This window comes from Cydia splendana, chromosome 2 (assembly GCF_910591565.1).
Source record: "Cydia splendana chromosome 2, ilCydSple1.2, whole genome shotgun sequence".
Taxonomy (NCBI): Eukaryota; Metazoa; Arthropoda; class Insecta; order Lepidoptera; family Tortricidae; genus Cydia; species Cydia splendana.
The window spans coordinates 10,289,551-10,303,194 of NC_085961.1; the positions used below are offsets into that span (position 1 = coordinate 10,289,551).

General features: G+C 39.4%; 1 protein-coding gene across 1 annotated transcript in view; it reads left to right on the top strand.

The window, feature by feature from the left end:
• The first annotated feature begins 388 nt into the window (after positions 1–388).
• Positions 389–13,644, top strand: part of LOC134803706 (E3 ubiquitin-protein ligase RNF19B-like) — an 82,086-nt gene continuing 68,830 nt past the window's right edge. Inside the window, exon 1 of the mRNA XM_063776511.1 lies at positions 389–949. Coding sequence (XP_063632581.1) covers positions 826–949 — 124 coding nt within the window. The 5' untranslated portion in view covers positions 389–825. The remainder of the gene's footprint in view (positions 950–13,644) is intronic.

The following is a 13,644-nucleotide window of genomic DNA, read 5'->3' on the forward strand; positions in this document are numbered from 1 at the left end:
CAACTTTTTCCCGGAGGCCAACGCACACATAGAAGATTAAGGCGCACACATGCGCAATTATTTGGGGACATAACTTTCTTAGGAAGTGAACAGGCCTTGGATTTGACGCCAATTTATTGTCCGATCAAATCGGTGGATTCGATCATCCCGTCTGGATTGGCCTTTAAAAATTAAGGTGTTGCTATGCTTTTTCAAAACGAGGTTTAGTTTTCAAATCAATTAATCACTCTTTCCTACTACAATACCTATTATTTATTAAGCAAAATTTTATCGGTCTTTTATTAGTTTTTAATTTATTTATTATTTTAATTCTTATTTCCTTTTTTTTACATAGTAACTCAAATTATTATGTGACAGCTGGTCTGATCGTTGCTCATCGTATCAGGTCGCATTCACATTCACAGTTGACTTTATTGTATTTTATTTTAAGGATATACTGTAAACCTTCTCATTTGTCGTTGTCATATTGATAACGCTGATCTGATGATACGGTTTTTAGTTGTTGGTGGTGCTTTATATGTGTATAGAGAGAGAGCAATCATCAGCACAATGGGAATGGGACCTTAGTGCAGCTTCGGGAGTGCATCTGCGTGGAGCACGGTCGCGGCACGTACGATCCGTTTGACCGCCGGTACTTTCTCTCGCTGATGTTTTGCGAGTCGATTACTCAACAAGCAGTCGCGCTGTCTAATCGTCGATGTTCGCTAGCGGATGCCTATGAGAGCGGTCGTGTAAACGGGATCGAAGGACTAGTGTCAAAACATTGTCCTGTTTGTGTAATGAGTGTTGGTGTGTTGTGACGCGGTGGTGGCGGGCCCAGGCGAGATGCGGCGCGGCAGCGGCGGCGGCGGCTGCGGCTGGGGCGGCGGTGGCGGCGTGTTTGGGCGCTGGTCGCTGCGCCGCCTGCTGCTGGACAGCCCACTTGTGGGCAGGCGACTGGCTCATACAGGTATATTCCATCACTCTTAAATCTTAACATGATTGAAACGAAGTAACTTATAAACCAGTATGTAATTTTATTGTCAACATATGATTGAGGTACAGTATGAGCCATTTCAGGCAGGCTTTAGGTGTTGAAAATGTATTATAATTTTACTCAGAATTGTATAATTCAAAAGTTGACCAAAGTTGAGTTTTATTGTATACGAAAGAAAAAAGACAGAAATCCTACAATGGAACGGCATTCTATTGTTGTAATAATTATTTTTACCTATCTTACCTTATCTCCAGTATACAACTTAGATTGAAATATTGTTGATAAAACATGAAGCAAACAATGTATCAAAATAAAATAAGAAGTTTCATGGCATTACCTAAGCTCTGTTTGATAACATGGTACCTACTACCATGGTACCATGGCACTTTGTTGGTAAACAAGCATAAGGACCATCTAATGGTAGAGGTGTCCTTTACAAACCTGTATACTGCCCAATTTATTACTCCACTAACAGTTGAATTGGGAAGGTTGGGTGGTTACCCCTTGGCAAATCAAACCATTATTTTAGTAGTTGGAATATAGGGTCATTGGATCAGTTCACCATCCAGTGCCTGCTTCCATCCACTGGGCGTAGTTACCACAAAGAATTGTGTATAATTTGAATATATGCCTATATAATTTGAATATAATGACATTAATGACTTAATGTTAAATATTAACATGTTGCAATATGTGAGATCCTATAATTGGCTCTGTGTCACTATTGATGGTGTTATTAGCATAGTTATAGCTGTTGGTTCTCCATGCAAATAAATAAAGAAATATTCAAGAATTACATATAATTTGAATATATACATATAATATATTTATTACAGCTTCGTGTGGACTCTGTTAAATAGTATGTATAAGATTTCATAAGATGCCGTATCTTATGGTATCTGCCGATATATTCTTGCTCTGTCTGTGACGGGCTTAAGCAAGAGGTTTGGTTGAAATATTTGCATATTCTTTCGTAGGTTGCATTACAGCTTGTGTTATATACCTACATACTAATGTTTCACCAAATCAACTATGTAACAATATCAAAACACGCAAAAGGCATTTTTTTTTCAAAAATTAGGAACATATCAACAATATGACTAAATTTAAAATTACACTTACCTTACTTAATTCAACATTTCCAAGTACTAAAATATAACCTTAAAATTCTAATATTTCTAATTACCAACAGCAAAATTCTTAAGCTGCAGGCACAAATGGGATGGGAATGGGAATAGATGTATATGGAATTTAAATCTTTCCCATTTGTCCCTGCTTCATGTATGGCTTATTTTTTTTTTTTTTTTTTTTTTTATGAAATAGGAGGCAAACGAGCAGACGGATCACCTGATGGTAAGCGATTACCGCCGCCCATGGACACCCGCAACACCAGACGGGTTGCAAGCGCGTTGCCGGCCTTTAAGATGGGAGTACGCTCTTTTCTTGAAGGTTTGTAGGTCGTATCGGTCCGGAAATACTGCTGGCGACTATTGTGCCTCCCTTATTGTGAGAGTGAATAAACGTGTTTATCACACATTTCAATTTAGGCTTTTTAGACATACTTATTTTACTTACCAAATAACAAAAGCTTTACGAAATATTCTATGTAATTAATATAATTACACCCTACAGTAAGCAATAAAAACAACAAAAAAATACTAAATTTTTAGAAAATTTTATTCATTATGTGCATTTTAGTTTATTGGGGACTCAAGGTTGTTTCTAATAAAACTTCAAACTTTTGAGCAATCAATTAGTCATTGGCATCATTAATTTTTTATGACCACAACCAATTGTCAGACATTGAAGCAATAATGCCGGCGATCAAAGGGGTCAATGTTACAACTATCTGTAAATCAAGCAAATATGACCTTTCACTACTTACCTTTAAGATTTGTTTGTCTCTGTTAAGGCTATAAATACAAGAGCAAGATTAACCTACACGTAGGCACAAATGTGTAGGTGTAAATGATAATCTTTAATGCACATTTCCTCTTTTCATAGGGCAGTATCTAATCTTTTCCATGCGTAATAATGCTCTCCATACCTATCGTTATATTATTGTGTGATATTCTTACAATCGCAAAAATGCGTAATGGGTTGCCTGTTCAAAGATTATGTGCATAATAATAAACAAATGGAGTACTTACAGTCAAAATGTCTGTCTGAAAATCCGATTACGTGAAGTAATTACGTCGCTCTTGTGTACTCGCATACCAGTGAGATGTACATCGATACTTTGACCGTGTGCCTTCGCAAAATAGCGCGTGAGTTGGTTCAAGATCAGCTACTATTTTATTCTGAGAGAATACGTACATTACAATACTATGCTGCGTGTGAGTACCTACAGTCAGTGGGGAGACACTCCTGACTTCGGTCGAACTCGGCTCCGTTCGGCTCAGCATTGCTCCGAGCAATTATTAGGGTTGGCACCACTTGACTTCCTTGTGCGTGTACGACCACAGATAAGATAATCACTTGAATTTTGACAACCGTAAATAGCCGAAAGGGATAGTGCTATATATTAGAAAGGAATAGCATGATTCGACCCTGAATCGCTGTCAAACTTCGGGTTTGTAGGAAGTGTCCTTTCTGTACGGTAGTACTATTATTTCTTCTGTGCTACAGTGTACATTTACCGCGTAGCCACTGAACACAACAGACAGTTTTTACCATTCTGGGTTTTAGAAATAAAAAAATGACCTAGGTACGTCCGATTTATTTATCCTTACCCATTACTGAATTGACCTCTTGCAGCTTACAGCCGTATTCGAACAATGAGATACGTCAAATACTAGATATTGAAACGATATGGATTGGATATTTCAGTGTCGAACAAGTGTCAAAATTGACGTTTCTTCAAACAAAAACGTCACTTTTGACACTTGTTTGACACTGACATATCCAATCCATATCGTTTCAATATCTAGTATTTGACGTATCTCATTGTTCGAATACGGCTGTTAGATACTGAAATAATAGAACAATATTAAGATAAGATAAAGTTTATTAAGCTCAAAAGGTTACATTCATACGTAATTTCATAAGTTATGTTACATAGGTATATCTGTCTAAGATCTTTCGTTGGTACTTAAATTAGGTATAAACCTGTGCTATAAGTACCAGCTACCTTCCATTTGTCTCTATGTACTTTACATGTATATTGTACAGGCGAGTATTATTTATAATTAGCTACATACTGTTAAGAAAGTTATGCAAAATCTATAACAAAATCTATAACAATGAGGAAATATTAGAAGTTATCTATAAAGATAGCAAAAAGAATTATTAAAAAAAAAAAGTTTTTTCAAGAGCTCCAAAATGTGTGTGTGTGTATGTGTGTGTGTATGCGTGTGTGTGTGTGTGTATGTGTGCGTGCGTGCGTGTATGTGTGTGCGCGTCTTTTTTAAAGTACACTAAATTGAAACAGTAATAGTTATGTCATAGGATGCAAAAGAATTTCAGTGTCTATGTATGATTTGTTCAATAAATATTCTGTCAATGTCTGTTTGCAGGTGTATTTATTAAGGCCATAAATGTTTAGGAACGAATTAAACTTATTATACAAGAAGCTACCTAGAAAATAATAAAATCTCTTACTAAATGCTGTTCTACAAATAGCATGTCGTGGAATCATTTTTTTTCGCCTACCTCGATGTGTTCTGTGGATATTAGTAACTGTGGAAGAAAAGGATTCGGAGTGTTTCTTCAATACTATTTGGAGTACAAATAGTTGCCGGACTGTGAGTACCTCACATGTTTTATACAGTTCCACGGTGGAATAACGAAAAGGTTTACAATAAGCTACCTTTAACAAGGCTCTTTGAGCACGCTCCAGTTTGATAAGGTGGCTCTTGGCAGCACCTCCCCACGTGAGTATGCAGTATCCTATCAATGATTGTGCTAAGGCAAAATAGAGCATTTTTATAATTTTGGGGCCAGCAACATGTCGTAGGTGTTTAAAAATGAAAATTAATTTTCGTACTCTGCCAGATAGGACGTCTATGTGCGGTTTAAAGTTTAATCTATCATCTAATATTATGCCTAAGTACTTCACAGTATCAGTTCGGCTGAGCGTAGGACAGTTGCATTTCTGTTCAATGTCCGTTTGGTGATTATGTGCGGTAATAGTATGGTCATTAAGGCATTTGACACCACTTGCCGTTATAGAAAAAGCCAGGTATTTTGTTTTGTCAATATTGAGAGATAACGAATTATTTAAGAGCCAAGAGTTCACTCTATCAAAGCCTGACTGTGCTTTGCGGAATGTATCTTCCCATGAATGACTTGAAAAAACAAGTGCCGTGTCATCTGCAAAAGCCACTATTTTTCCGTTAGGTAGATCGATATTACACATATCATTAACATACAACAAAAAGAGAGTCGGTCCAAGAATACTCCCTTGAGGTACCCCGTATTCGATTACCAGCTCACTACTTGTGCGATCACCTATCTTAACACATTGTTTCCGGTTTGTCAAGTAGCTCTGGAATAGCTGAAGTTGGGGACCTCGTACTCCTATTGATTCAAGCTTGTACAGTAGTCTAGGAATCGACACCGTGTCGAAAGCCTTAGCTAGGTCGATAAAAATGGCTACACACTTTTTACTAGCGTCCAATTCTTCCACTATGTGGTTAGTGAGGTCTTGAACGGCGTCGTTTGTGGATCTCGAATTCCGAAAGCCATATTGTCTGTCGGACAATAATTGATTGTGTTCTAGGAAGTTTTTAAGACGCTTATTCATGATTTTTTCCAGTATCTTAGACAGTGAAGAAAGTATTGAGATTGGACGGTAGTTATTCACAAGTTTTCGGCTCTATTTTACGTTCGGATTTGTTATAGCCGAGTGCACTGTCTGTTGACAGTTAGCATTGTGGCTAGGGTTTGCAATCCGGATCCGAAATGTATGAAATTATCCGGATCTGGATCCGGATCCGCGGATATTCCCATACATTTCGGATCCGTCGTGCAAACCCTAATTGTGGCTAATAAACGTAAACTATCCGACTGACTTGTAACATGCAGACTGTCTGTAAGCCAGGAGTAGCCAGTGAAGGTTAGTCCAGTGACTCCATGCAATCGGTTGGATACACACTGCTGAGCACAGACTCCAGAAAACTCCATTCGGCCGAGTAAGGCGAGAGGCCAAAGTTATTTATTAGTTTAATTACCTTATGAATACACATAAGATACAAGTAACTTCGAACACTTGATAACTCCATTTGATTGGCAGACATCACAGGAGCGCAATAATACGATACGCAGCATCTTCCATTAAGAGCGCTCTTACAAGAAAAGTCGAAATAATGCAAAATTGATGATACTAGTCGACGAAATTCAGGACTTTGCGCTCATTATTAGAAACAATGAGTACGTGTTCCAGTAAAAGCGTCTTCTTATCTTTATAAATATCGTTGTAAATATTAGAAAAAGGACTTATTAAATTAGTAATGATTTTTTTTCTGATGGTCGTTTCCGAAAAACCCCGTGAAGCACTGAATGGCGAGCTCTTATTTGGAAATGTTGAGAATTTTACTCTGCTAAACCTGGCTATTTTGTATTACTAATACCCTGTACTTTAGGCATATCAAACTATATTTTTCCTACGTACCTTTGAGAAAGAGAAAATCAAAGTAAAACGAACTCGATTTTCTCTCCGAAACAAGTGTCAATTCCTACGAAAATCTACTTAATATCGAAGTCATTTTCATACTCAAGCAATCTGCAACGTTTGCTTATACTGTTGGTATACATTAGTGTTTATGAAATTGTACTATAATTTTTTGGCAATTTTTTGAAAACTACTCTATATTACCGATGACGCGCGCTGCGCCAGCTCAGTGCCGCGGCAGAGCTTGTAGAGGCAGGAGGGCAGGACGTGTGTCGGTCGGCTCCGCACATTTTCAACGGCAACGACGAGGTTTTTTATCATTGTGTGCGGCGGGCGCCGTGTAAAACGCTATACTGTGTGCGTGTAAACCGCAACGAGAGACTTTGATCCTAGCACCGTTTTTATAGTATTATAATTTATAATGGTACAGTTTAATAAACTACCCGACAGGATTAAAAATATTTGAAACGACCTGACATTCTATATGTATTTATTTGACTCAAGATAGTTTGACTCAGGGTCTGATGATGGAGCCGGAAGGTGGTCACCGGTATCAATCAACCATGCAACTAAACCACTTCGTGTTTAGGCTCGTTTTATTCATCTCAACAAGATCTTTGACACAAGATAGTACTCAGGGTCTGATGATGGAGCCGGAAGGTGGTCACCGGTACCAATCAACCATGCAACTAAACCACTTCGTGTTTGGGCTCGTTTGATTCGGCTCAACAAGATCTTTGACTTAAGATAGTACTCAGGGCCTGATGATGGAGCCGGAAGGTGGTCACCAGTACCAATCAACAATGCAACTAAACCACTTCGTGTTTAGGCTCGTTTTATTCGTCTCAACAAGATCTTTGACTTAAGATAGTACTCAGGGTCTGATGATGGAGCCGGAAGGTGGTCACCGGTACCAATCAACCATACAACTAAACCACTTCGTGTTTGGACTCGTTTGATTCGTCTCAACAAGATCTTTGGCACAAGATAATACTCAGGGTCTGATGATGGAGCCGGAAGGTGGTCACCGGTACCAATCAACCATGCAACTAAACCACTTCGTGTTTAGGCTCGTTTGATTCGTCTCAACAAGATCTTTGACACAAGATAGTACTCAGGGTCTGATGATGGAGCCGGCAGGTGGTCACCGGTACCAATCAACCATGCCACTAAACCACTTCGTGTTTAGGCTCGTTTTATTCGTTTCTATAAGATCTTTGACACAAGATAGTACTCAGGGTCTGATGTTGGAGCCGGAAGGTGGTCACGGGTACCAATCAACCATGCAACTAAACCACTTCGTGTTTAGGCTCGTTTGATTCGTCTCAACAAGATCTTTGACACAAGTTAGTACTCAGGGTCTGATGATGGAGCTCGACTGTGGCCACGGGTACCAGTCTACCATGTAACTGAACCACTTCGTGTTTGGGCTCGTTTGATTTGTCGCAACAAGATCTTTGACACAAGGTAGTACTGAGGGTCTGATGATGGATCCGGAAGGTGGTCACCGGTACCAATCAACCATGCAACTAAACCACTTCGTGTTTGGCTTCGTTCGATTCGTCGCAACAAGATCTTTGACACAAGTTAGTACTCAGGGTCTGATGATGGAGCTGGACTGTGGCCACGGGTACCAGTCTACCATGTAACTGAACCACTTCGTGTTTGGGCTCGTTTGATTCGTCGCAATAAGATGTTTGACACAAGATACTACTCAGGGTCTGATGATGGAGCTGATGATGATAGACAGGTACCCGTCGCCACCTTCGCGCTCCATCATCAGACCCTGAGTACTACCTTGTGTCAAAGATCTTGTTGAGATGAATAAAACGTGCCTAAACACGAAATGGTTTAGTTGCATGGTTGATTGGTACCGGTGACCACCTTCCGGCTCCAACATCAGACCTTGAGTACTATCTTGTGTCAAAGATCTTGTTGAAACGAATAAAACGAGCCTAAACACGAAGTGGTTTAGTTGCATGGTTGATTGGTAATGGTACCTTCCAGCTCCATCATCAGACCCTGAGTACTGTCTTGTGTCAAAGATCTTGTTGAGACGAATCAAACGAGCCCAAACACGAAGTTGTTTAGTTACATGATAGACTGGTACCCGTGGCCACCTTCCAGCTCCATCATCAGACCCTGTGTATCTTCGTCAAAGATCTTGTTGAGACGAATCAAACGAGCCTAATCATGTTACTACTATTGGAGGTTGCATATGTACTGGACTGGCACAATATACTGTAAACATATTACGTCTAAAGTAATGTCAATGTTTGAATATGTTTGAATAGAAATTATATTGATTCTACCCAAAACTAGCGTTTACTATCAGCTCCACTTATTCTGCTGGAGACCAGGACCCTGGTTCTTTAAATAGGTCATGTGCCTCACGCACTGATAGTGCTAGTTTAGTAAAAGAGTGGTAGAAATATTTGAGTAGTAGTGAAACTTGCGTAAATGTAAATAATGTCTGAAGACAAAGAAAACGGCATATGTGGTATAAAAAAGCTGAAGGGATCGTCGGACTACCCTAACTGGAAGTTCCTGGTACGTAATTACCTTGAAAATAAAAACTGGTGGGAGGTAATATCGAAAGATGTAGTAAATGCTGACATAGACCGGAAAGCACGAACAACTATTTGCCTGTTGTTAGAGCCAGAGTGCTTTACCCACGTCTACAATGCGAAGACTGCCAAAGAAGCCTGGAACAACCTGAAGAACGCCTATGAAGATAAAGGTTGGGGCAGACGTATCCACATACAGCGAGAGCTCTTTAACTGTAAGTTGGAGAATTTCAATTCTATGGAGAGCTACATATCCAAAGTGACGTACCTTGCACAGCAATTGGATGATATTGACGCAAAAATCCAAGAAAATTGGTTGATATCGATTTTGCTCGGTGGTTTGACGGCGGAGTACAGCCCCCTCATAATGGCTGTAGATAATAGTGGCCAACCAATCACGTTAGAGCAAATTAAGACGAAATTGTTGCAAGAAGGAGGTCGTCAAAGCAAGTTGAACACGGACTACGAGCAAGCGTTAGTGACACGTAAAGCACGAAACGATGCCAGATCTACACCTAAACCTAACGATCGTAAGCAGAAGTTTGTTTATAAGTGCTACAGGTGTCACCAGGAAGGACATAAGGCGTCCGAATGCAAGGAGCGTACCAAGACCGCGAATGTCTGCCTGAACACTAAGGAGGCGATTGACAAAGATAAGTGGTATCTTGACAGTGGATGCTCTAACCACCTTACCCACGACAAGAGTAAGTTGTTGTCTTATAAACCTGAAAGAGACAGCATGAAAATATCGGTAGCAAACGGTGAGAAATTACCAGTAAAAGGACGGGGGAACGCTGAGCCCCAAGTAAGCGAGAACGAAAAATTAAACTTAGAAAACGTTATGCATGTTCCCGATTTGTCCATGAATTTAATTTCGGTAAGCGACTTAACCAAGAAGAAATGTAAAGTTATATTCGACGAAAAAGGTTGCGTAATTCAAAAGAAGAACCGAACTATTGCAAGTTGTAAAGAGGTCGATGGCATTTACGAGTTGACAGAAAAGAAAAACAACGTCGTGTATTTGACACTGTCAAAACAAAATGAAAACATTTCTAACGTTTGGCATAAGCGCTTGGCCCATTTATCCCGAAATTATATGTTGAAAATGAAAAACATCAGAAATCAGAAATCAGAAATCAGAAATTTATTTGCTAAAAACATGGTCATTACAAAGGTATTTACAACAGAGGTATTGAGTCTCACATGCTTTGTCAGTAAAGACATGCAAATATAAACACTTATTCTAATCGTGACTGGTATGCAATTTAAGAGCACAGATTTGTGCGAACCATGTATTCCCTGCATTGAAGGAAAGACGTGCAAGAGTCCCTTTAAAAACAAAGATACGAGAGCCACGGATGTTCTGCAAATCGTTCATACTGATTTATGCGGACCCATGGAAGAGCCGTCGTTCGGAGGTTCGAGGTATGTTCTGCTTTTTATCGACGATTATACTCGAAAGACTCATGTTTATTTTTTGAAAAATAAAAGTCAAACTTTCGATAAGTTCCGTGAATATAAGGCGGAAGTAGAGAATGAGACGAGTAAATCGATTAAAATCTTAAGATCGGATGGAGGTGGAGAGTACTGTAATGCAATATTTAATGCTTTTTTGAAGTCTGCAGGAATAAAACACCAGACGACTGTACCCTACACGCCTGAGCAGAATTCTGTTGTTGAGAGAGCCAATCGTACGATCATCGAAAAAGCAAGAACACTACTGTCAGAATCGAACTTGAGCAAAAAATATTGGGCGGAGGCTGTAAATACTGTTGTTTATTTGAAGAACAGGAGCCCCACGAAAGCTTTGAATAATGCAGTGCCTGAAAAGCTTTGGACTGGAAAAGACGTGGATGTCAGTCATCTGAGAATATTTGGTTGTTTGGCTTATAGACTTATACCAAAACAAAAGAGACGTAAATTGGATATGAAGACAGAACCAATGATTTTCGTAGGATATCCAGACAATCAGAAAGGTTATCGTCTGATGAATCCAAAGACGGGTGAAGTGACAACTGCGAGAGACGTCAAATTTTTAGAAAATGTGTTTCTTCAAAAAGAGAACGTCAAGAAGTCGTCAGAAGTTGTCATTAACCTGGATACGGACTCTGATAGTCAGCCCTATTTATTAAATGGATCCACGAGTGTTCCTGAAGTATCGGAAGTGCACGAGAATGAGTTTCTTGACGCTGTAGACGAGAACATAGAAGGACCTGAACCTGAAATACCTGAGCATGAGCACGTACCTGATGAGGTGGTCACCAATGGCGAAGTGATAATACCTGGCCTATCAGACAGGAGGTATCCTCAGAGAGAACGCAGACAAGTTGATCGGTACGGTTGCAATGTTATGTATGCCAAAGAGAGCAATCTTGATGGAGATCCTGTCACCATAGAGGAAGCATTGGCGAGACCGGACAGCGAATTATGGCAGAAAGCTATAGATGATGAACTTACGTCACTGAAGGAGAACCAGACCTGGACGTTAGTGGATCTACCAGCTGATAAGAAGCCAATCCAATGCAAATGGGTGTTCAAGATCAAGAAAGATAGCGACGGCAAGGTAACGAAGTACAAGGCTAGACTCGTAGCGAAAGGGTTCACACAGGTATGTGGTGTAGATTATACGGAGACCTACTCTCCGGTAGTTAGAAGCTCTACTCTACGATTATTGTTCTCGCTAGCTGCTGAATACGATTGGTTTATTGACCAATGGGATGTCACGACTGCATTTTTATACGGGAAGATAAAAGAGGATATTTACATGCTTCAGCCGAAAGGAGCAGTCGCCAAAGGTCAAGAAACCAAGGTATGTAAGCTGCAGCGATCTCTGTATGGTTTGAAACAAGCGTCTAATGCTTGGTTCAAAGAGTTGGACAGTGAAATGTTAAATTTAGGCTTTGTACAATCAAAAATAGAACCGTGTTTGTATCAAAAACAGCTTAAAGGTAACAAGGAGTTAATTGTCGTGATCTATGTTGATGATCTTTTTATATTTGGCGATTGTGAACAGGAAAAGCAAAGATTAAAATCAGGTTTGCTTGACAAGTTTAAAGTGAAGGACTTAGGCGCGGCTAGACATGTTTTAGGCATGAGACTGAGACGAGAGAAGGGACTTATCCATCTCGATCAGGAACAGTTTATTTTGGACTGCTTGAGGGACTTTAACATGACAGAAGCTAAGCCGGTAACTACTCCAATGGAAGTAGGAATGAAATTAGAGAGATCGACTGATTCCCAATGCCACCTACCATACCAAAATTTGATAGGATGCCTAAATTATTTAGCCTGTAATACGCGACCAGACATTGCACACGCCGTAAGTGTACTTTCTCAATTTAATTCATGTTATGATGAAATACACTTTAAGTGCGCGAAACGGGTCCTAAGGTATTTAAAAGGTACGTCTAACGTGTGTCTCACTTTTCGAAAAACAGGTGATTTAGACTTACGTGGCTATGTAGACGCAGATTGGGGTAGCGCGCTCGATCGCAAATCCTTCACGGGGTTAATTTTCAAGTTAGGCTACAATATTGTTTCTTGGGAAAGCAAAAAAACAGGCGACAGTATCATTGAGCTCTACAGAGGCAGAGTACGTAGGGCTGAGCCAAGCTTCAAAGGAAGCATTATATTTGCGTAGTTTACTGAACAGTTTGACTACTGGAGGGAGTAAACCTGTAGTCATTTTTAACGACAATCAGTCGGCACATAAAATTGCAGCCAACAAAATGATGCATAATAGGACAAAACACATTGACATTAAGTATCATTTTATCCGTGAGTGTGTACTAGCTAATAAGGTTGAAATAAGGTATATGTCAACAGATAAAATGATAGCGGACATTTTAACTAAAAGTGTTTCTGGCCCGAAGTTAAAAGGTTTTTTGAAGGATTTATCCCTGTCAAATTATCCTATTAAGAGGGCGGATTAGAGTAGTTAGGTGTTTGATATTATTATGTGTTATATGTTTTTTAAATGTTTTGTGTCAAGTAATAGAATAATTTTCTAGTTTTTGCTTTTTATGCGATTTAATTTGTTGGCGGATTTCTATGTTTGTGTAAAGTCAGTCACGATAGTTTAGCATATAAATTTTATTTTATGTACCGAGTACAGACGAGTACAAAAGTAAATTATGTATGTCCGTAATAGTTTAAGAGGGCGTATTGGAGGTTGCATATGTACTGGACTGGCACAATATACTGTAAACATATTACGTCTAAAGTAATGTCAATGTTTGAATATGTTTGAATAGAAATTATATTGATTCTACCCAAAACTAGCGTTTACTATCAGCTCCACTTATTCTGCTGGAGACCAGGACCCTGGTTCTTCTAATAACTACATGGTTGATTGGTATCCGTGACCACCTTAATCATCATCAGATCCTCAGTACCAGTTCGTTTTTAAACCCTCGTTGATACAAACTTTACAACCTATAGGTACCAAATGCAATGACGAAACATGTAAATAAGCGAGTAGGTACCTATAA